At 45.0% G+C, this 25,644-nt stretch overlaps 1 protein-coding gene across 1 annotated transcript in view; it reads left to right on the top strand.

The window, feature by feature from the left end:
• Positions 1-25,644, top strand: part of IFT172 (intraflagellar transport 172) — a 1,181,874-nt gene that overhangs the window by 173,167 nt on the left and 983,063 nt on the right. Inside the window, exon 8 of the mRNA XM_086928171.1 lies at positions 24,393-24,607. Coding sequence (XP_086784297.1) covers positions 24,393-24,607 — 215 coding nt within the window. The remainder of the gene's footprint in view (positions 1-24,392; positions 24,608-25,644) is intronic.

Here is a 25,644-nt window from a genome sequence, read left to right as displayed (position 1 = left end):
GTAGGGCTACATACCGCGGCAAGGACAAGCGACAATGATATTTTTCACCTGCCACCACCGTCTTTTCACCCTCTCAAAAGACTTGGCGGAAGAATCTCCAAATTTTACTCCAATTGGCAGTCGATAACAACGGACAAATGGGTCCTGGATATTGTCGCCAGGGGCCATGCCCTAGAATTCGAAAAATTTCCCCCAAATGTACCGCCAAAGGGCCCGCCTCCAGCTCACCTGAAGGAGCTGCTTACCCAAATCAAAATGATGATACAAAAAGGAGCTATCGAGAGCGTTCCTCAGAGGATGAGAGGACTAGGATTTTACTCCAGGTTCTTCCTGATCAGAAAGAAGAACGGGGAGTGGCGCCCGATCCTCGATCTTCGAGCATTAAACAAATACATAAGGAAATTAACATTCCGGATGCTCTCTCTTCAAGAAATTTTGCATCTTTTATCACCGGGAGATTGCATGGTCACCCTAGACCTCCAGGATGCATATTTCCACATCCCCATCCTACCTCGCCACAGGAAATTCCTTCGCTTCAGGGTGGCTGGCAGGGACTACCAATTCAAAGTCCTTCCTTTTGGACTACGGTCAGCTCCAAGAGTTTTTACGAAGGTTTTAGCTCCAGTAGCTGCGCACCTCCGACTGGAGGGAATACAAATTTTCCCATATCTGGACGATTGCCTTATAAAGGCCAATTCTCATGGCACCGTTCAACGTCACCTTCACCAGTGTCTCCACCTGTTTCAGTCTCTAGGCCTGACAATAAATTTCTCCAAATCCCACATGCAATCGTCTCAAAGAATAGCATTCTTAGGAGCAATGTTGGACACTCACAAATGCAAAGCTTTCGTCTCCAAGGAGAGACAAATGAAAATAAGTCGGCTAGCACAAGATCTCATGCAAAGAAAGTCAGTTTCTGTCCGACTATACAAATCCTTTCTGGGGATGGCATCGGCTTGTATTCCATTACTTCCAAATTGCAGGCTTCAAATGAGGCCGCTCCAGGAGGAACTAGTCCTGCAGTGGCAACAGGTTTCAGGCACTTTCGAGGACCTCATTCAAATCACACCACTCATGAAAGAGTCTCTTCTGTGGTGGACACAGAGGTGTCATCTCAGTCAGGGTCATGCGTTCCTTCAAGAACCACCAAGTCTCACCATCACTACAGATGCATCCCTCGAGGGCTGGGGGGCTCATCTGCAAGGCCTCACGATCAGTGGCAAATGGACTGTACAACAGAAACGGTGGCACATCAATCGTTTGGAACTGAGAGCCATTTTTCTTGCCCTCAAGGCGTTTTGGGCCATCATTCAGAACACCAATGTGTTGATAAGAACAGACAACACAACAAGTATGCACTACGTCAACAAACAGGGAGGAACTCGATCTCTTCTCCTGTCTCAAGAGGCGCAGGAATTATGGACATGGGCTCTTCACCACAATGTACAGTTGCATGCGGTGCATGTTCCGGGAACGGAAAACGTCCTTGCGGATGCACTCAGCAGGACCACAATCACCAACCACGAATGGGAGCTTCACCAGAACACAGTGGACCACATCTTTCATCAGTGGGGTTGGCCAGACCTAGACCTATTTGCGACAAGTACCAACAGCAAATGCCTGAGCTTCGCCAGCTGGCACCCCCACAAGAATTCTCTGGGGAATGCATTCTCCCTCGATTGGTCCCTGAGGTTTGCGTACGCTTTCCCACCGATTCCGTTAGTCCCCAGGGTTCTGCGGAAGATGAGGAAGGAACCTTGCCGACTGATCCTGATCGCGCCCAGATGGCCACGCCAGTATTGGTTTACGGAGCTCCTCCTACTATCAGAGAGCAAACCAATTCAGTTACATCCTATCCCGAACTTGCTCAGTGTTCAGGAAGGTCAAGTCTTCCATCCGGACCCAGCATCGCTGAGATTAGCGGCTTGGCTCCTGAACACCATGAGTTTGCACACTTGAACATCCCAGCAGACTGTAAAGAGGTGTTGGCCAAAGCTAGAGCACCCGCAACCATCAAGACTTACAGTCTCAAATGGAAACGCTTCTGTATCTGGTGCCGTTCAGCAGGTGTTCACCCCTTTTTGGCAAAGCCTGAGGAAATTCTTCCTTTTTTCTTGCAGCTGGCACGAACAGGTCTGTCCCATGCTACTTTGAAAGTATTTCTGGCTGCAATATCCAGATATCGACAGGATGGGTCCAATTCTCTGTATTCATCAAGAATTATCCAACAGTTCTTTAAGGGTCTCTTTAGAATGTTCCCTCCAGTACGTCGTCCGCCTCCTTTGTGGCATCTGAATGTGGTCCTGGGTCAACTCATGCGTCACCCATTTGAGCCCATCCATCGAGCTGACTTGAAGTATCTTTCATGGAAGGTATCACTGCTTTTAGCCTTAACATCCGCCAAGAGAGTTAGTGATATCCAAGCTTTCACTGCTCATCATCCTTTCCTCCAATTCACTAGCGATTCTGTCATACTTCGCACAAATCCCAAATACATTCCGAAAGTGCCTTCGGATTTTCATCTGAACGAACCTGTTGTTCTTAAATCATTTTTTCCAGACCCGCAGACTCCGGAGGAAAGAGCTTTACACTCGCTTGACATTAGAAGATGTCTCAAATTCTATCTACAAAGAACTTCTGCTGTACGCACCTCTGACCAGTTGTTCATTACCTACGGTGCGATTCGTAAAGGGCAGGCAGTATCAAAACAGACTATTGCAAGATGGATATCTGCTGCCATTGCCTTTTGCCATGCACAGGCTGGGAGACCTTTACCATCTGCGCCCAGAGCGCACTCTACAAGAGCAGTCTCCTCATCTACGGCCTTATTCGCTGGAGTCCCACTTCAGCAGATCTGCAAGGCGGCGACTTGGGCAAGTCGCCATACCTTTACCAGACATTACTGTCTAGAGTCCATCAGCGAAGCTGATACTTCTGTGGGTCGAGCTGTTCTACGGAACCTGTTTCATTAAGGTGAGCCTCTGTTTCCCACCTCCTTGTTTCTGCTGTCAGACGCTTCTTATGTTATGTTTTCACATATTTTCTTCATTGCATTATGTTATGCATTATATGATATGTGTTTATTCACTTCGCATTGTTATTTACATTACTAGCTGACAAGCTGGGTGTTATGAGCGTCTGTTCAGCAAAGATATGTACTGCTAGCTACTCTGATTCAGGCATGTGAATCTATGAAAGACACCCCTAATACTGGAGAAGAACAATAGTTACTTACCTGTAATCTGTGGTTCTCCAGTATTGGTGTCTTTCATAGATTCACATGCAACCCGCCCACCTCCCCTCAGAGGCTTTCTAGGCTATTATGGTTTACCTTCACTCCTTGCGAGAAAATCTGAGAGCCTGAGCCTCTGGGGAGAACATTCTGGTGGGTGCTGGCGCCTGATTGGCTGTAGTTTGGACTATACAAAATGACTATGATAGTCATAGATGGGAAGTTTTTGCCTACTGTACCATTGGCTGTTTTACTTCCTGGTTCATTTCTATTGGTATTACTATATATTTATAGCATTTTATTGCTTTTTTATGTACCGTGGGACTCCCACTCCGACGACGGGGAATGATTCAGGCATGTGAATCTATGAAAGACACCAATACTGGAGAACCACAGATTACAGGTAAGTAACTATTGTTCTTATTCTCTAAAATCAAACAGTGTGTTCTGAATATGATACTTTAGTTGTGTGCTTTTAGTGTCTATTTCCACATAGCTGACGGGACAACCAAAATGTGGTACTACATCTGTGTGTGTGTTGGGTGGAGAACCCTGCGGCTTTATATTGGTGGATACTGAGTGTCGGACAGACTGGCTCCTTATTTTATTCATTTGCTTTAAGGATAAAAAAAATTAGTTTCTGGATGAACACTTGCCTCTAGCGATTGCAGGATGCAAATGTTCCTTCTATAAGGCCCTTGATACCAATGCTGCCCTGTCCATCCCCGACCCATAGAATCTATGTAAAGGCTAAATGTACAACGGAGACATGGATATTCGTGATTATTAGATGTACCCCACTGCATTTAACTGTGGAGCGATCTGCTAGATAATCATAATAGCAACAGTTGCAGATTATTCTTTCTAATGTGGAGGAAGGATCTGAATGTACCCCTCTCCAGAGAGCTCTACATCCCAGAACAGTTGGATCCGTACTTTTTTATGAGGGTTACGCCTTACAAATACTCTCCTACACCGACATGTACCTTTGTTAATACACAGGTACCTGCCTTGTGTAAGTTTTTTGTATTGTTCTATTCGGAAAACAGAACCTGCAAAGCTGTCCCTTTGCTCGTCTACCGACCCCTGGGAGCAACAAGTTGTTGGAGAGGGGTCACATGCATCGTATTGTGCGTTACTTTGTGTGGACTTGATGTATGCAACCACTTCGAACAAGGGTGTGGTCTCTTCTGCCGTTGAATGATTTATGGCAAAGGATTGTGGATAATGTGTCCTTGTTTAATCAAGACTCAGTCTAAAATCAGTGTTTCCTCACAAAATGTGCACCGGCCTGGATGTTTTGTGAGGGAAGTAGGTTTCAGGGATGAGTTTGCATTTGTCAGCTTCTCACACTACTGCTGGTAACATCCGAGGTGGTGTTGGTCAGAAAATGTATTAAAACAATATTGTAAGGAATCTTGATATTAAGTGAAAAATTGGATTGACGCAAGAGCACATCCATGCACACGGTCAGTCCATGTTTGGGATTCTGTTGTGTAAGACCTAAGGAGTTACCAGGAGGATCTGAGTGCCAAATATGTAGTCATATGGAAAGAGGTCAGTCCCTGGCATTTAGCAGCCTTAGTTGCGTCTATATGTGTACCAGTTCTCTGTTCCATAGTAAGGAACCGAATACTAACCGTTTTCAGTAATTAAGTGATCACGTTTGAGAAACAAGCATTTGCAAAGCAATAGGTCTTCCATTTACCAGAGTTTAAGCTATTAGCATTATAAATGATAATGCCTTTTATTTATGTTTTAAAAAACAACACACAAATAAAAAGCATTGTCATTTACAAAGCCAATAGCTCAAACTCGCAAATGCAAGACCTATTGTATTGCAAATGCTTGTTTGTCTTGCGATCATGTTACTGTTGAGGAAACTCTAAACCACAATAATTGGCTGTATCTGCCGTTACACCCATCATCTTTACCAAATCACTGAATAGCCAAAAAAGGTAATATCACGTTTAGGGAAGACAAGCTAAACAAACCTTTGAGTGCCTATATGGAGAAGCAGTTTTATTAGATTTGGTGCTATTGGCTGTGCGATGCAATATTCAGAATGCATTGAATTTTGGTTGGGACTACTACCCCCATGTGCCTGGAAAGAGCTAGATTTCTTACTCCTTTAATGTTCGAGAGTAGTTAGGGATTAGTTTGGCCCCAAGACATCTAATCATTGGCTTTACCACATAAAGTATGTTTATGAGCTCACTATAAGATGCATTATTATGATAGATGACTCTCATCCGGTTTGGGGCTTATCTATGTAATGTAATTTTTTTCATATCTTGCGACCACTTATGCTCAGTTAATAACGAAATGGCATTCTTCCATTCATGTTCTGTTGAATATTCCTCATTTGCCTATATTTGAGAGACAAGGGTGTATGTTGTATATTATTGTCTTACATGTGTGTGTTTTATGCAACTAAGAAGTTGTCATTGTAGAGATGTATGCTTATTGTTTTTTTCATTTTCAGTACTATTAGGTTATTTCATTGCTTGCCATCTCAGAATAACAAGTTGATAAATGTGATAATGCTGTTTAGGGATAACCTTTTATTAAATGGGCTTTCCCCAGCACAGATCATTGCTTGATAATGTTTAAATACTATGAAGTCTCTTTGACTGTTTTAAAAATGCTCTACTCTTACTAATTGATGCTTCTACCTGCAAATTCTTCATCTTTGAGTATTCAGAAGCAGACTGGATCTGGAAACTTTTGTAATAGCTTTTCGATGCCAGCAGATGGAAGGGGAAGCATCCTGGACAATGACTCCGGAACAACGAGTTCTGGAGTCACGCAAGCCAAACAACGACTTGCCCGAACAAGAACTTCGACTTAACCACGCATGTGCATGGTTAAGGCTAAGTCGGTCTAGTGTTCGGGATATGTGGGGAGAGCAGAGCGAAGAACAGTACAGGTAAGAGGGGTTTGGGTTATTTTTCAGTGGGTTGGAGGGGTTCAGGGTAGTTTTGTAGGAGGTAGGGTGTAGGGGAAGTTTTTAGGGGGTGAGGGTTCAGGGTAGTTTATTGACGGTGAGGGATTCGGGTTAGTTTGTAGTGGATGGGAAGGTTATAGGATAGTTTGTATGGGGTGGTGGTAGTTGTTTGGGGTAGTTTAAAGGGATTCTGGTTAGTTTTTAGGGGGTGGGGTACATGGTACTTTTTAGTGGGTAGGAGGGGTTTGGGCTACTTTTTAGGGGGTGGGAGGGATTCTGGTTAGTTTTCAGGTGTTGTGAGTTAATTTTTTGGTGTTGGGGGTACAGGGTAGTTTTAAGGGGGTGGCAGGTACAGGGTCGTTTTTAGGGGTTGGGATGGATTTGGGTTAGTTTTTAGGTGATGGGAGGGGTATAGGATAGTTTTTAGGTGATGGTGTGGTTTGGGGTAGTTTTAAGGGGTTCAGGGTAGTTTTTAGGGGATAGGGAGACGAGGTAGTTTTTAGGGGGTAGGAGAGGTATGAGTTTGTTTATAGGTGGTGTGAGTGATATGGGATAGTTTTTAGGGAGTGGTGGAATTTGGGGTTATTTTAAAGGGTTTGGGTTAGGTTTTAGGGAGTGGGTGGGTACGGGGTAGTTTTTAGGGAGTGGGAGGGGGTCCAGGTTCGTTTTTAAGCAGTGGCACTGATTCTGTTTACCATGCATTCCTTTACCACGAAAATTTGTGGTTAAGGAATGAGTGGTAAAAAATATCATGGTTTAGAAGCAGTCATTGTAACAACCGCGTTGTTGAGGTAGTTGTTGTTGAGGAACTCATTCCAACATACAACCAATGGAAGTATCTCCATTATAATGTCAAACACAGAGTTGTGATGACATCACTTATTCAATAATACCAACATTGGTATTATTGAAGCACTCTACTTCTCAGTATCCGATTCCGCGGCTGTTATTCTGGCTGGCTCTTTAATCTACAACCCCCCCACGGCGGCTTCCCTGTCTCTTACCGCTCTCACCCACCAGTTAGCTGATCTAGCCTTGAAACATCAATACTTTTTAGCTTTAGGTGATTTTAACCTTCACGTCGATAATTCCCTCTGCGCAAAAGCGAATAATTTACTGGAAATCATGGATAGCCTTAATTTCACTCAACTTGTCACCGGTCCTACTCATGTGGCGGGTCACACCCTGGACCTCATTTTTGCTAATTTCCCCACTATTACTGTTTCCCCCTCCCTTCCTCTTACATGGTCTGACCATTACCTTATCCCTTTTTCTTTGGCCTTAGACCGTAAATCTATCTCTCCTGTGCCCAGGAAAGAGCTGGGAAGGAAGTGGCACAAAGTTACTTGCGCTTCCCTGGACCCGATATTCCATTTCCAGACGGACCATCTATCCCCGGATATCGATTCTAATATCGCCAGGCTCAACTCCGCCCTCATCAACGCTATTGACCACATTGCCCCCCAGAAACTCATCACTTCCACTAGATCCCGTCCTTCCGCTCCCTGGTTCTCCACCTCCCTCCGCGAGGAAAAAAGTAGCTGCAAAGCACTCGAACGGAAGTGGAGGCTAAATTACGATCTTGAAGCTAAGCTTGCCTACAAGGCGGCCTTGAAAAAATTTCTCAAACATAAAAAAACAGCCATGAAAGACCACTTCTCGCTCCAAATTGCCAAGGCCAAAAACTCATCAAAAACCCTCTTCTCCATCGTTAAAGATTTTATTACCCCTCCGGCCAGGACCACTCAGGTCTTAGCTAGCCAGAAACTATGTGAAGGACTCTCGGACTTCTTCCTCGAAAAGATCGATAAACTCTGCGTTTCCTTCCCTAAAGGGCCAATACCTCAGCTTCCGTCTACCGATCCCCCTAACTCTCCGTCCCTTCTTGCTTTCAATAAACTTGCCCAGGAGGATGCTATCAGACTACTCATTCATTGCAAGTCTGGTGCACCCTCTGACCCCGTTCCGGCCAAAACTATGGGTGAATTGGCCCCCCTGCTAGCCGACCCGTTCCTCTCCATCTGGAATGCCTCTCTGCACCATGGCTTTTTCCCTACCACCTGGAAGGAAGCCCTGGTGATCCCAATTCTAAAAAAGGCAGATGCCGATCCCACTGTATTCTCTAACTACCGCCCTATATCCCTCCTCCCCAAACCTGCTAAGGTTTTGGAAAAAGCCGTGCAGTTGCAACTCACGGAGTACTTGGAGAACAACTTACTACTGCACGACTCGCAATCTGGATTTCGGGCGGGATACAGTACGGAGACGGCTCTGCTGGAGGTCTCGGAGACCATTCGAGAGTGCGTGGACAGAGGCGAGGAGGCCATGCTGGTCCTCCTCGACCTGTCCGCGGCATTCGATACTGTATCCCACTCCATCCTCCTTGACCGACTACGGCATATGGGCATTGGCGGCACCGCCATCAGTTGGATCGAGTCCTTCCTCTCTGGAAGAAGTCAAAGGGTGCTGTTGCGGCCTTTCAGATCGGAGGAAAAACCCTTATCTTGCGGTGTGCCACAGGGCTCGGCCCTCAGCCCTCTGTTTTTTAACATATATCTTGCCCCACTGGCCGGCGTGGTGGAGTCCTACGGAGTCAGGGTGGTCTCTTATGCTGATGATACTCAGCTAGTGTTCTCCTTTAGAGGCCACTCTGACTCCGCGTTCTCCAACTTCCGCCGTTGCCTTAACAACATCAGTGATTGGATGTCTGAAAACCATCTAAGACTCAACGCAGACAAAACAGAGGTGCTGTTTTTTAACCAGAAAAATTCCATCCCCTCCTCCTGGTGGTGGCCCACGGCACTCGATCCCGCTCCCTCTCCCGTCCATTCGGCCCGCAACTTGGGCTTTCATTTCAATGACTCTCTATCATGCAAGACTCAGATTCAAAAAGTGACCTCGGCCTGCTTCCTGAAGCTACGCATGATCAGGAAAATCCTCCCCTATCTCCCTTTGGATTCCCGCCGGACAGTTACCCACGCTCTCATCACGTCCCACCTGGACTATGCTAATAGCCTTTATGCCGGAGCTCCCCAATACCTGATTGACCGGCTGCAGATTGTCCAGAATGCGGCGGCAAGGCTGATTGGTAATATTTCTTATCGTCAGTCAGTTGCCGCATATCGTAGGGAACTGCACTGGCTACCTGTGGCCAGCCGAATTCAGTTTAAGATCCTCACCCTGACTCATCGAGCCATTAATGATCGCGGACCAAACTATCTAAAAAAACGAGTTTCAATATCCCGGTCCATCAGATCTTTGAGATCCAATGACCTATGCCTTCTGATCTCTCCCCGCTTTAGACTGTCCAGAATGGGTGGCAGAGGGTTCAGTGTCATTGCTGCAAAACTATGGAACTCCCTGCCAGTCGATCTCAGATTCTGCCCTTCTGAATCTGTCTTCCGGGCCAGACTCAAAACCTGGCTCTTTTCTAGACTTTGATTTATCATGTCACTTTCCCTGTCCGTTCCTTCTTTCCCCTCTAGGATTCAGGTTCCAGCGCCGGGACACCCCTCCGGGGGTAGCTGTGCGCTTTATAAGCTACATAAAATAAATAAAAATAAATCACTGTATGCATATAGCTTTGAAACTAGCACCCTAATGGTACTTTGTTTTTTACGGGCCTTTCAATGTAGTCCGGAACTTCTCTTTCTCACTGTGATTTCTCACAATGCAGCACAAATTTTAAATTTTGGTGCAGATAGGTATGTTCCTTCGTAGGAGATCAGGCTTTAAGCCTTGTCACTGTTGTGATGGACATATGTACATTACGAATCTGCAGAAAAAATATCTGTGATCTGTTGTCAAATGTACCCGAAAGCTATCCAGTAACGCAGAGCCAAGCTTCATATGACTGGTTTTGAAGAACACATTTTCTGACCTTTCTTAAAGTCCCAGTCTTCTGCAAGAAGCTTTTCCAAGTGAAAGCAACAATCTCCGCAGTAGAAAAATCTTTTTCTTTTCCTATAGAGAGACATATGGAACACATTTGTTTCCTGGTGCACTAGTTTATGGTCGATCCTCTGAAAGCATCTCTCCCCAATGTACTGCAGTTTGCCCTGTTCTTAGTTCAACCAGGCTATGAAGTAGCTACTGTGAAGGGTTATCTTTCAGGTGTCTCTGCATTCCTTTATCTACCAGTCCGACTTTCCCTGTTCAGGTCTCCATCGGTTTCTGGATTCCTGAAAGGTTTGACCAACTGTGTCTGCCTATAGCTTTCACTATGCCACAACTGGATCTTATTCGAGTTTTAATGTTTCTTATGGGAACTCCCTTTGAACCTTGATACTATTGTCAACTGAGGCTATTAACTGAAAACATTTCTTGGTAGCCATCACTTCAGTTCGGCATGTTCTCGAGCTGCAAGCCATTTCTCCTTGTCTGACCTTAACTACCTCTTCTTAGGCCAGTTGGTGCTGTGAAGTTCAGCTGTTTATCTGGCTTAAGGTGGTGTCCTTTTTTGATCTAGTGCAATCCGCCAAATGACCAACATTTTATCCTCCTTAAAATGTTTCTAAGAGCAAAAAAAGTTACATAGGTTAGCCTCTAGAAGGGCTGTGTACTATTACATTAATATTATTAAGGACCTTCGATCAGACGGGCAACTTTTTATTTGTGAAGCAATACAAAAGCGCACAATTTCCAGGGGGATCATTCACCTTAAGATCTTACTAACAGCACCGCCTTTGACACTTCTCACAAATTATACATATCTCAAAAGGCAACCCTGTGCCTGTTTGTGATAAATTCACCAGGCCCAACGACAGAGGACATACACTTCAATACAGTTCATAAAGATTGCGTGAAAAAAGAATATATAGTAAATGTGTCACATAAGCCACCACCATGAGTATCTGGACTCAAAACTGTGGTTGCAGCCGGTGATGGCAGACTGTCTGTTTAGCCACCACCGACAAACGGATGATCTGCCGGCCCTAGCGGCAACCTCTGTTTTGAATCCAGATACGTTCCTTCTATGGCTACTGGTAAGCGTTCACCTGGGGGTCATGTGGTCCAGTGCTTAATTGGATGATTACTCGTCCTCATGCCCTAAGGAAGTTGCCAGTAAGTCTTTGTGTGGCAATGATACATGTTGGCTGTTCACACTAAAATGGCTTAAACATGTGACATGGTTTTAATCATGAGTATGGGCATTGAATAAAGACACGTTCGATGCTACATTCGACTCATTTTTAATATATTTCTTGTGAGGACGATAGTTTAGCCATTTGCTACTTTAGGAGGACCTAAGGAGGTTGATGTGTGTGTTTTGACTAAAGAGAAGCACATATCACAAGAGAGGATGAGGAGCATAATGGTCCAGTATACACTCTCCTTAAATAACTTGAAAATAAATCACAGTATACTGTTCTGAAAAAGTTCAACCCAAGAGATATTATCCTTAGCTGAATGTAGGGACCCAAAGAAGCATGTGCCTTTAAGAATTGTTGCCATTACTCACCCGAAGGTGACATGCTTCATCATTGGGCTGTACTCCTTGCCATGCTGGCACTGCAAAGCCTGGCAGGCCCTGCGAGAGGGCACTTTACTGGAGATCTTTTAATAAATTTGCTGGATGAGCACATTGAGGCATTGAATGTTGTGTCCTACAACGTGAGAAGATTATTGAAAAAGTAGAGATAAAATCATGTCAACCAGATGCACCAAAGTATTTAATGTGGTTTTTCTGGTTGATGTTTAGCCTATTAAGGTGGTTGAGAAACTGGGGAAATAATGGACCCCGTCTCTGTAACTGGGAGTATCGGTCACCGATAGACCTGCTAATAGAATATTGTCTAAGCTATAGGTCCACATGATTCATGGCTTGGGCAGTCATGGAGCCATCTGTTGGCATTTTGTCATGACCACAAATTGAAAAACAGGTAGGTGTGACCTAATCTTCTTCGCAGAGTGAGGAGGTCAATAACTTACCACACCGTGCATAGGTGATAAGATGCTGACATCTTACGCCACTGGTGAGCACTGATTTAACAAAGTACTCTAGTTACTGTAGCCCTCCTGAAATTCAGGACAATTCAACATATATGATTACAAGGATGCCAAATCGGAGCATGACTTCACAACTCTGGAAAGAGAGTAGTAGCACCTACCCCCCATCCTCGCCTCGCCTCGCCTCTCCTCTGAAGTAGCACTATTAGATTACGTCTTGGTGTTGATTGCTCCGGTTTTATAGGAAAGCTGCCAATGATGATAAAGTGAGCAAGTTGGTGAGGAACAGCCGACAGGCTCATGGTGGTCGCTTGCATGAGGCTATATATATGTGTAAATGTAAATGTATAGCATTTATATAGCGCACTACTTACCCGGAGGGTCCCAAGGCGCTTCGACCGCTGCGAAACCCTTCCTGGCTTCCCTGAGAGATGGTCCCTTAATGGGTATCTCCAGGGTGAGACCAGGCATCCCCCGGCGGTCTGGTGGGGCCGTTAGTGAAGATGAGGCAAGCTAATGCCCAGAGTTGCCGAGTGTGATCGCTGATCAGAGTGGGCACCGAGGCGAGAGAATGATCGATTCCGCTGACCCTGGTCCAGAAACCTGCCGCGCCGGGAGTCGAACCCTGGTCCCGGGTCGTCCTCTGCTCTCGGGTCTGCCGCCTCTAACCAGTGAGCCACACTACCTCCCTATATATATAATATACTGGCTCAGTATATGGTTCACACTTATGTAAGTGAAGCACCTTGCACTAATCCAGACAACCTTATGCTAATTTTAGTGGTCTTAGACAACCATAGAAAGCTTTTGAAATGGTAGGTGTGGAGAGCCGCCTTCAGGCTTATGCAAAAGGAATGTTAACTTGTTTTTCCAGATCTAATCATGTAGTGTAGGTTAAATAAAAAATAATCAAACAGTGTATATAAAAAATAGTCTATTTATTACACTCACTAACACGTTGGTATATCTCGTGCCCGGAGATATCAACACAAATACACAATAACACTTCAATTTCAAATTGGTAAGTAAGCACATGAGTGGTCCCAAAGGAAGTACCAAAAAAGTGGAATGCTAACTGTGGCCGAAGTTGGGACTCAGACCAAGAGAACCACCCAAGGTCAATCAATCATTGACACTTATAAAGCGCGCTACATACCCGTAGGGTCTCAAGGCGCTGGGGGGGGGTGCCGCTACTGCTCGAACAGCCAGGTCTTCAGCTTCTTCCTGAAGGAGAGGTGGTCTTGGGTCAGGCGCAGGTCGGGAGGGAGGGAGTTCCAGGTCTTGGCGGCCAGGTAGGAGAAGGACCTTCCTCCTGTGGTCGCTCTTCGGATGCGGGGGACGGCGGCGAGGGCGTGGTTGGCTGATCGGAGGTGGCGTTTGGGAGCGTAGAAGTTGACTCGGCTGTTAAGGTAGCTCGGGCCTTGGTCGTGTAGGGCTTTGTGTGCGTGGGTGAGGAGGCGGAAGGTGATTCTTTTGTTGACGGGGAGCCAGTGAAGGTCTCTCAGATGTCCGGAGATGTGGCTGGTTCGTGGGATGTCGAGGATGAGTCTGGCTGAGGCGTTCTGGATCCGCTGGAGTCTCTTCTGGAGCTTGGCGGTGGTCCCGGCGTAGAGGGCGTTGCCGTAGTCCAGTCGGCTGGTGACGAGGGCCTGGGTGACGGTCTTCCTGGTCTCGGTGGGGATCCACCAGAAGATCTTCCGTAGCATGCGTAGGATGTTGAAGCACGCCGAGGAGACGTTGTTGACTTGCCTGGTCATGGAGAGGGAGGAGTCCAGGATGAAGCCCAGGTTGCGTGCATGGTCTGTCGGTTTGGGTGCGGTGCCCAGGGCGGGAGGCCACCAGGAGTCGTCCCAGGCGGAGGGTGAGGAGCCCAGGATGAGGACCTCCGTCTTGTCCGAGTTCAGTTTCAGGCGGCTGGTCGTCATCCACTCGGCTACCTCTTTCATCCCTTCGTGCAGGTTGGCTCTGGCGGCGGCGGGGTCGTTGGTCAGGGAGAGGATCAGCTGGGTATCGTCGGCGTAGGAGATTATGCTGAGGTTGTGTTTGCGTACGATGGCCGCGAGGGGGCTCATGTAGACGTTGAAGAGGGTGGGGCTCATAGATGATCCTTGGGGGACGCCGCAGATGACTTCGGAGGCCTCTGACTTGTACGGTGGTAGGCGGACTCTCTGTGTTCTTCCGTCGAGGAAGGAGATGATCCATTCCAGCGCATTGTCCTGGATTCCGATGTTGCTGAGGCGCCGTACTAGGGTGCGGTGGCAGACCGTGTCGAATGCCGCAGAGAGGTCTAGGAGGATGAGGGCCGCTGTTTCTCCATTGTCCATCAGGGCTCGGATGTCATCGGTGGCGGCGATGAGGGCGGTCTCCAAGGTAAGTATCCAAGAACCCGACGGAGGCTGTGTGCAAAGTGGAAACACATTTGCATACTCAAGAGAAGTGAATGGGAAAGTCGCAGTTGCAGTTTTGGAGAAGAGGGAGCCTTCTCAGTGGACCCCGAAAAAACCCAGTGGAAGACAGAAGGATGAAGGGTCACCCCACCCCTGGATACTCCAGGAACCAGGATATCTACACCTGGGAAACCTGGTGCATAGGTGCGAATTGACGTCGGAAACCGCCATAGACCACAATGGTGGACTTCAGTAAAAATGCTGCTGGCAAAGAAGGTGCAAGAGTCCAGTGGCCTCAAAGGGTGGATTCTTGAAGAGAAGAACCTGCAAGCAGACTGAGTCTATGCCACTTAGAGGTGACCCCGAGGCACGGAAGAGCAATGCTCACAGATGTGAGAAGATTCAGGAGTGATGACAATGACCATGTCACTGCAGTTGGGAGGACCAGGCAATGCTATGGAAGACTAGGAGCCGTGCCAGAGCTGTTCTACATCGGAAGTCGACAAGCGGAGGGGTTTGAGGGGGGGCGGTGCCCAGCACCAATAAAGCTTGGCAACTGCAACAGGTGTGGAATCCGAATAAGGAGCAAAGTTGGGACCAGCAAGGTCCAAGGGACTCGTCACAAGCAGGAGAGTCGGAGCAGGCCAGAGCAAGCAGAGAGCCCACTGAAGCAGGAGAAGACCCTCAGGAGAACCCACAGGCCAACAGTGCAGGAGTCACAAGAGGACCTCCAGCACCTCACCAAGGCCCATGGAGCAGAGTATGCAGTGAGGACGCTGGTCTTGGCAGGAAGAGATGATAGAGGCTGGAACTTCTTGTAGCCCGAAGATCTTTGGAGTGCAAAGCCGACAATCCTTGGCAGCACTAACTCGACAAAGTGACAAGGGGTTTAGTCCCAGCAGTTCTGACAAGGAATACTGGTCTCCAAATTTCTGAGAGGACCGGCCAGGCCTCAGTGGAGTAGTAGAACCACCACCTGTGTTGCTGAGCCTTTAGAAGTCTGTGGTACGTCGGGAGCAGCAGACCGGTCAGCTTAGTTGTGGGGCCTGCAGATGCAGGGGAATGACTTCTTCACTGTAAGCGAGATTAGTTGGGATGCCCTTGATGCCCACAGGACTCTTTAAGATCCTGGAAGAAGCACAGAAGCAGAGACAGACAAAGAAGAGGGAGTCTTCCTTGATGAAGTTTCGGTTCCAGGCGAAGTCCAAGTGTCCAGGCGGTTGAAGAGTGACGTGGTTTCAGGCTTGAGTTTTGTCCCACGACGAATCTGAGGACTCACTCACAGGTAAACCCTTTTATACCCTCGGAAAGGGATTAGAACGACTCTCGGATCCCTCCCAGAGGAAGAGCGGGACAGAGGGGAGTATACTCCCATGTTCTTTGTCCAGTTTAGCGCCTGAGGGGGAGCCAAGGCCTCCCTGAACTGGTTTCAACTGGAGTATGCAAAGAAGGCACCAAATGTGCCCTTCAAAGTAGTCTGGTGCTCTGGCAAGTGCCCCCACCCCAGCCCAATACACTAACTCCTGTATGGGAGGTGGTCACAGCGCCCTGTGACAGGAAACCGATTGTTCTACCTTCCCCTGATTGAGCTTGGCTCAACAGCAGGAGGGTAGATTTGTGTCTGTGGTCGGCAGCAGCACTACCTTAGTGTCAGACACTAACAGACTGTATTAGGGAGTACAGGGTACCCCAAGGCAGCCCCCCAGTACATAGGATCATACTTCCAACATGTTTCATACCAACCATGACCGTGTTAGGTGCAGCAACTATATAGTTAGACATCTCGTAATGACTGATGTCCGCTATATGTATTAAAATGGTTATATATATTTATATATATATATATATATATATTTATATGCTGGCATGGAGGCAGAGGAGGGCCCCATTGGGTCAATAACAGGACCTGCCCCCACTGTAATTCAATAATAGCCTCAATTGCCTAGGAAAGAAAGGAGAGAGAAAAGGAATATATAGGACGGCGAGGTTTTCACCACGAGTGAATTGCCAGCAGCACCACCGGTCTGCACGAAGTACATATACACAGTCGCATTTTATTCCTGTTTTTTGAATCTCCTTTCATTTAGTAATTCATGTCCTTTATGCCTTTTCTCTCTCCTTTCTTTCCTAGGCAATCGAGGCTATTATTGTTTAGGCATTACTAATGTCCTGATGATGATCCCCATAATTCAGTAGTTAGATCGAAACGCCGTTGACTTTCATGTAGCACCATATTCACTGAAACGTATACCATCTATTATATGTCTGTAATGGTGTCATCTGAATTTCTGCCACATTTGTAACCGCAGAAGTTTGTAGCTTTTGCCTAAAAGCCCTTTTCTGCTTGTTATTTCGTCACTTTGCCAATTTGTAAGTGTCAGGGTACAGGCTTGTGCCCCACTACGAAGAATTGTTGAAGGAATTTTGTTTTTGATTTTTCCTAATTAGTAAAATATTGAGACTGCTGTCCGGCTGGACATGTCACATCCAATATAGTATCCGTTGTGCCTATATTTATTGTTTTCAGACTATTTTATATGCATGGGACCACTGTTGTTTAAAAAAAAAAAAGTCAATCAACAACAAGCACAGAAACAAACTTCAAGTGTGACTGATACCACTGGTGTTCAAACAGAGGACTTTGTGGTCAATGACATGAATCTGATGTGGGACTTAAGGCAACTTGAGGAAGAGACTGAAACCAACACCCCAAATATAGGGAATGATGTACAGACCACCATTGAACAAGTAATAACTTAGCGGCAGCACAAGGCATAGCCATTGCAAGTCATGCTCCGACAAGTTTCAGACCCATCTCCAGGTTTACAGCGATGTCAACCAGGGACTCTGTGAACATTTACAATGAACTGGTAAAGAATGAGTTGAAAAGCTTATATAAAACTACAAGCGAAAAACGTAAAATAATGTCACAAAAACAGAGTGATCATACTGCTCTGGTGAATAAATTATCAACTAATTCTTACTGTATTGTGCGTAACGCATATAAAGGCGGGAATGTGGTGCTAAGGGGGAAACACCAATACCTTAGTGAAGCATACAAGCAACTCAACAACAGTTTAAACTATGTGAGGGTTGTAGAAAATGCTATGTTTAATAATCACCGATTTTACAATGCACAATTACCAGAATGGCATACCTAAGGCCCTATTATGTATGAAGAATTAATGTTCCTAAAAATCAATAATCCTGTAACACCTGTTATGTACCTAATTCCGAAGGTGCATAAAGACCCTGAGAACCCACCGGGACGTCCTATAATTTCAGCTATGGGCAGTGCCCTTGAAAATACATTAAAGTGTGTTGATTCATTCCTCTGTCCTTTGGTTAAAATGCTTCCATCATATATACAGGATACTGGGGATTTTGGTGTATGACCTCCCATGGGAAAAAGATTTCCGATTGGCAACAATTGATGTAACCACACTATTCACCAGCATCAGATATGAGGATGGATTGAATACCATCAAACATTTTTTGGGGGGCAGACCTTTAAAATTCTGGTCTCACACACAAATGCTTATTGCAATGATATCCACCTGCATGAAAAACAACTATTTCCTTTTCAATGGTGAATTGTTTAATCAAGTCTGCAGCGAAGGGCACCTGCTTCGCCCCAGTTATGCTAATTTGCATATGGGCTGGTGGGAGGAGCAGGTGGTCCAGAAGCTGTATCCAAAAGAGTGGCAATATAAAATCATGCATTGGAGCCGATTCATAGACCACTTATTTGTCGTTTGGAAAGGCACAGAGAAATCACGAAATGACTTTATAAAAAACATTCAGAGTAATAATCTAAACTTGAAATTCACAAGCACCTTCAGCTCAACCCATGAAAATTTTCTAGATCTAACGATTATCATAAAAGAAAACCGACAGCGGGAAACACATTGCTTCACGCAATGAGTTTCCACCCCAAGAACCTTATCAGAAGCATCCCCTATGGAGAATGCCTGCGCACTATGCGCAACTTGTAGTGAGCAAGAGGGGTTAAATAAAGAACTGTAAGTTTTGAAAACACGTTTCAAGTCGAGACTATTCAGAAGAATGCATAAAATCAGCCATTTTTAAAGTGAAGAGAAAGTCAAAGGAAGAAATCCCTTTTCAACATCAGTAAAGTACAAAAGAAGTTGGAAAGTGATGGTAAAAATCAAGGTCGGATGGTGACCACATATAATAAACAACACAGTGATGTGAGAGCCATTCTATTCAAACATTGGCACTTGATATGTAACAATCCGATTTTAGGAAAAGTAGTGCCAAAAAGACCTCAAATAACGTTCAGGCGGGCCAAATCGTTCAAACAAATGTTAGTGAGCAACATGGCACCAGTATCTAAACCAAAGAAGCTAACCTCTATGTGGTTTGGCAGAAAAGAAAGGTTTATAAAATGCATGAAATGTAAAGCTTGTGTCCATGGTAAAAACACTACTACCTACAAATCTGGACTCTCCCAAAGAGAAAAGAAAATTAAGGGGCAAAACACATGCAAGACGGATTTTGCTGTCAATGTGCTCCAGTGCCCATGTGGCCTGAGGTACGTGGGCAGCACAATCTTGCCAGTGCATACACGAGTGCTTCAGCACCTCCGAGCCATAAAAAATGGGAACAAAACGGGTTGAGCAACTCCATTGTAAAAACACACAAGGATTATCATATTTTGTAATTGATGCATGTTAGAATGTGGGTCTCTGGTCGGCAGAGGTAGGTACCTTTGACCAAATAGGGACCCTTGCTTCTAGTCAGGGTAAGGGGGAAACACACTTTAGATAACCCCCGCTCACCCCCTTGGTAGCTTAGCACAAGCAGACAGGCTTATACCGAAGGCAATATGTAAAGTATTTGTACCAACACTCACAGTAACACAGTGAAAACAACACAAATGGACACCACACCAGTTTAGAAAAATAAATTATCTTTATCTAAACTAAACAAGACCAAAACGACAAAAATCCAACATGAAAAACTCAGTAGAATGTCTTTAGAAAGGTTGTTGTAAAAATAAACTTGTTGATGATGAAATGCAACCCCATACTCGCAAAGTACCTGGGAGGCGCTCCGGTCTGATGCGACAAGATGGCGCCTCCATGCTTTGCAGCGATCCAGTGCGATGCGAGAACATGGCGTCTTTACTGCAATGCGACAACGTGGAGGCGATGAGTGCACACTATACGGCAGTGTGGTGAACTCAGTGGTTTTCTGAGCCGCGACAGGCCCTGCGACACGCTTCTACAATGTTGCGGCGGCGATCAGCAGCAGCGCGCATCCTCAGTGATGCGACGGCCCTGCAACATGCTTCTCTGGTGATGCGACGGCATCCTCTGTGCGGCAGTACGCTTCTCCGATGAGGCGACGGTAAATAGCTGCAGCGGTGACACGCTTCCTCGATGATGCAACATCGGCTGCTGCGGTGGCGTCACGCTTCTCTCATTGTGTTGCACTTCCAGCAAAAAGGCCTGACACACAGTTAAAGGCCCTCCTGGCAGACTGGGACTCCCAGCACGGAAGTTCAGGGAAGCTGGGGGTGAAGTCCATTTGTGCCTGGGACATCAGAAACAGGAAGCCAGCTCTTCTCAGGCCCTTGGATTCTTTCTTTTCAGGACAAAGCACTCAGCACAGCCCTTTCTTCAAGCAGGGGCTACAGCACACAGCAAAGTCCTTTAGTTCTCCCCTCAGTACAAACAGTAAACTGCAGGCCATCCCCAGATACACACCTACCGCAGTACTTCTTCTCAGTCCCTTCAGCTGATCTTTGGCAGGGATTCCTCTTGATCACAAAGTAGTCTTGGAAACTTTTATATCCCTGTGATTTCACAACAGGAGGCCAGCTCTTCTCAGGCCCTTGGAGACTTCCTTTTCAGGACAAAGCACACAGCACAGTCCTTTCTTGAAGCAAGAGACACATCACACAGCGATGTCCTTCGCCTTCCTTTGGCAGAAATAGCAACTGCAAGCCAACCCCAGACACACAGCAAAGGCAGTACTTCTCCTTCAGCTCTTCAGCTTTTCTCCTCCGCAAAGGTTCCTCCTTGTTTCCAAAAGTAGTCTAACTTTCAGGGGTTTCAGCTCTGATATTTATACCCCAAAGTCTTTGTTCTCTATGTGTGAGGGGTCCTGGACCCAGTCCAACCCAATACTGGGTGCACTCTGCCAGTGGACAACGTCTTTCTTTGTCAGTGTTTGCCAGGTTCATCAGACTCACCAGAGGAGGTAGAGCCAGCATTGTGGAAGGCAGGCACAGACCTAATCAGGCCCAGGTTCTACTCCTCCCACCACTCCAAATGCACATAGGTCTATTCAGCCTAGTGCTGTCTCACCCAGACTCCTGGAGCCACCCAGCCCCTGTCGCTCTCAAACCAGACAGTCAATCCACAAACAGGCAGAGGCACACAGAAAGGTTGAACAAGAAAATAGCCACTTTCTAAAAGTGCTATTTTCAAACACCTAAAAGATGTGTTATTAAATTCTGAGTTCAGGGATACCAGATTCCAATTTTATATCTTGCTTCTAGGGAAGATATGCAGGTAAATATGCAACACAACATTCCCCATTTTGTCCTATGGGCAAGATGGCCTTTCAATTGTGAAAAACGAAATTGGCAGTATTTTACTATCAGGACATGTTACTCACACTAGTACATATCCTACCTTTCACATACATTGCACCCTGCCCATGGGGGGTACCTTGGGCCTACCATAGGTGTGTCATATGTGTAAGAAAAGGGACGTGGGTGCATGGGCCAGGCCAACATGGCAGTTAACAAGCTGCGCACAGGCACTGCAGTGTCAGGCCTGGGACATCTTTTCAGTGCTACTCATGTGGGTGGCGCAATCAGTGCTGCAAGCTCACTAGTAGCATTTGAAATACCAGCCCTGGCACACGTAGTGCACTTTACTAGGGACCTACTGGTAAAACAAATATACCAATCATGGATAACCAATCACAATAACAATTTACATAGAGAGCATATGCACTTTAGCACTGATCAGCAGTGGTAAAGGGACCAGAGTCCCGTAGCTAACAACCACAGGTCAGCAAAACAAAGGAGGAAGAAGCAAAAAGTTTTGGGAAAACCTGCAAAAAGGGCCATTTCCAACAATGCGATCAAACCAAACATAACGGGTGGAGACCGGGAGAAAAAATTGAGAAGGCTTGAATCATGCTATATAATAGAGCTAAACACAAAAATCCCGGAAGGTTTGAATATGGAGGAAGATTTCCATACGCATATGTAATATGTGACAGTAATACGCTAGTCTCCTTTCAAATCTTTAGTTTTTGACTGTTTATGAATCAATTATTACTTTTTCACTTTATTTAGGTTTAGCACTTTGCACTTAGACATGATGACATGATTACAATTTTCTCTGCTTTCAAAGTAGCCCACAGGGACAGGATGAACAGTTTTTTCTGTGTTTGAATACCTACATTTCGATTATATAATGTAGGAATGGTATAATGCCCACTGGGGAAAGATGTCAATATATTTGTAAGTTGTGCAAATAGTACGTCAAAATACAGAGATGTGTCCTTAATTATTCACATAATGTAAAAAAACACAATTGGCTTACTTTAATATGTGGAATTATGTCAAGAAGAGTTATATGAAATATTAACTATTATGTTTTGAATTACAAAAACTACGAGTCTGTCTTCTAATACATTCACGGAGTAGTTTCACATGTGACACGGCACGTAACTGCATTTAAATAGTTGAACATTTTATTGATGTTGTTGGTGAGCAAGCCGGCAGGACAGGCGAAACGCGTCTGATAGCTGACAAATAAATCAATATTGCTTCAGGACCAGGCGTTGTCATCCTTTGTACATGAGGAAAAGTCTGGTGATATAGATATATATTTGTGTTGGGTACTCTACCTTCACATTCTTCACTGCCACTCCCTACCTTCCCCTGTAGTACATACATACATTCTTATATATGTATGTCTGTATCTGCCATCCCCTCTACTGAAGATAAAACAATTACTACTTCAACATATGTTCTTTTATCGTTCCAAAAGCCCCAGACAGAGTTTCGATTCCATTCTTTAGATATCTTCAGCTCGGGCAAGCACTCACCCCCATACAACAACAGACTGACACCTTGCCCGAATTCCATCCCTTAGAAGGGCGCTTATTGATGGGTGACATAGGTGCATATAAGATCTGTCAGATCTATCAAACCCTGACAACACACAACCATAACACACTACATAAGGCCAGAAAGGCCTGGGAAGAGGACATACCTGGCATAACGGATGACGATTGGGCAGAGGCCCTAGCTAGCCCTAGAGGTGCGCCGGTTTCCACATGATACTGCCTTATACAGTTCAATATATGTACACCTCGTTCATTATACCCAAATCCGACTTTGGAAGATGGGGCTATCCAGTCCCAGGTGTGCTTGAGATGCGTGGCGGATGATGGGACATTCATACATACAGTCTGGGGATGTATTGCAATACAACCATTCTGGTGGAGGGTGGGGGGTGGTGGCTTGCTCCTGAGTGAGGTATTGTCATGGGACCTGTCACTTGATCCAAAGCTACTGTTATTACATAGCACAGATAGTATTGGGGGAACACAAATAAGCAGCACCTATTGTTTTTACCGGTTATCATTGCTAAACAGGACATTGCCCAGCAGTGGTAAAGCGAGTCTCCGATGTATGAATGCAGAGATGGCGGTGTTTCAGGCCTGGGGATGCTGCCAGAAACGTAAGAAAATATGGCTGCGGTGGGCGGATTATCAAAGGCATTAAATTACCTTCCATCACCATCTCAGATCCATGATAAACTAAGACTCCGTACTGAGATTGAACTCTACACAAACAGGAGGGTTATGTGAGGCCCTCAGACAACATCTTCAATTGTGTGTTTATAATTGGGGGGTGGGGGCTGGGTGGATCTGCGCAAGGTTATTGTTAACGGTTGTTTATCGGAAACTTCAATCGAGATATGTAATGTCATAAATATTCATCAATATGTACTGTCTGGGTCTCAACCCGGACTACACAATAAAAAATCAAGAAAATCTGTTGTTAAAAAAAAACATATGTTCTTTTGATATTTAGCCAAATTAGTTAGGCAAGTTGAGTTCTCTTTAAATGTTTCCAAAGTCGCTGCAAAAGCAGAGTTGAATTATCGTTATGATGCTGGCCTCAATGCTGTGTGAATCCAGTGACTTCACCGCAACTCCACACGCGACATCAGAACGGAGTCACCTACCTCTGCCAGTGTCAAAGAGCTATTACAAAAGCTTGTTAATCAAGACTGCAGAGAAAGTATTCAAAACAGGTAGATAAAGTATGCACCAAAAAGATTGTTTCCGAAGATAAGTAACTTTTTCATCTATTTATGGATTTTTGAAGCTCCTCTATTTCAGGCACCTAACCTTAATAAAGACCTTGAGCACATTGCTTCTAATATGTATGCCCACCATACTTGGAAAAATAGAGGGATGTGGTTATATTTTATGCATAATTTGCTTTCTTCAATATGTTTTATTCAGCTTTACGAGAGTTATTTCTGGGGGTATTGTGTAAGCATGGTAGCAAAGAAAATTATTTGGCTAACACTGTACAGGGGTGTATATGGTTATTATAAGCATTCTGTCTGTTCACTATAACATTAATTCTCAAGTGATGAAAGGTAACCAACACAATTTATACTCTTATCTTCTTATCTTTGCGGAAGTACAAATCTGTTGATCACTTTCTTGTAAGAAATGTAAGTGACACACCAAAGGCAAGAGCGAGTACGAGACTGGTATGCACTAATGGATGCAGGTGATTGGCATCCTGCCATATAGGGTATAGACGGTTGTGGTTTTAAAAGCTGCTTATTCCTTGTTGTCTTAGGGTAAACTCGTGACCCACCCATGCCCTCCATATGCCCTTGCATGGGCCTCCAACAGCATTGTAGCTGGTGGCTGTGATAAGAAGATTGTGGCCTATGGGAAGGAGGGTCATGTGATCCAGACCTTTGATTACAGCCGGGACCCTACAGAGAAGGAGTTCACTGCAGCAGCTACGAGTCCGAGTGGCCAGGCAGTTGTTGTTGGCAGCTATGACAGGTACTGAAGGCTGACGCTGGCATTTAATTTCTCATTCTGTTTGATTGTTCCACATATGCACTGCAGCAGTGTTTTGGGTGTTTTCTAAATGTGCTGCCAGAATTCCTCCTAGTTGTTGCTCGTTGATCTGTCAATGTCAACCCACACCTTCACTATGACTGCTCCTTGATCTCAGACCTGTGTTTGCCATGCACTCTCCCCACATTGAGGAGGCTTGTTCATTTTTTCACAGAATGTCAGAGCAATTCTGTTGGCATTGTTATAGCTGTCTATTTGACCAACTGCCTCAGAGAACATGAAAATGGATATTTAGTAGCAGAACCATTTTTTGTTTGAAGTTTCTTTTAGAGTTCACAGACTGTAGCTTTCAAAGTTTACATTTTGTGCAATCTCATACTAGACATAGCAAGCAAAACGAAAAATGACCTAACATTTAATAAAAATAAAGCATTAAGGTGTTCTTTGGGGCAGAAGATACAGATGCAATAAACTAGTTTGATCTAATCAAATCAATATATCATTAAAAATTCGATTAATATTTCAATGTCTTAGTGAAGTTTATCAAAGCTTACGTGACGAGTTCACAAAGCCAATCCAATTTTTGCTTTGAGTCTATACTTTATTTTTCCAAATTTCTACAATTGCTGATGATTGATCCCTTTAAAATATAAAGTCATTCTTGTTTTTTGCATTTATTTGTGAAAGGCATACCACTTATGATTATAAAATATGGGTTTAAAGGCACTATTACTTTTGACACTATTTCTGTTTTGTTGAGAATTGGGCAACGCAAGTTCCAAACAGGCTTCTGTGTTAAAGGATTGCAGGAAAAACGATACCTAATGATTTGGATGTAGTGAAAAAACAACTGAGATAAGACTGTGGTCCTATGCTTTTTAATACTAGTTTTTATTAGTGCAAGAATTATTTTGATATAACAAATGGTGCAGTCAGCAATACTATACCGCATCAAGGGCAATGATGTACATTTTGCTTTAAAACCAAAACACAGGAAATGCCTTGGGATTGCAGGAGTA

Source organism: Lissotriton vulgaris, chromosome 6 (genome assembly GCF_964263255.1).
Source record: "Lissotriton vulgaris chromosome 6, aLisVul1.2, whole genome shotgun sequence".
Taxonomy (NCBI): domain Eukaryota; kingdom Metazoa; phylum Chordata; class Amphibia; order Caudata; family Salamandridae; genus Lissotriton; species Lissotriton vulgaris.
The sequence above is the reverse complement of the archived record's forward strand: the minus strand, read 5'-3'. Positions and strand labels throughout refer to the sequence as shown.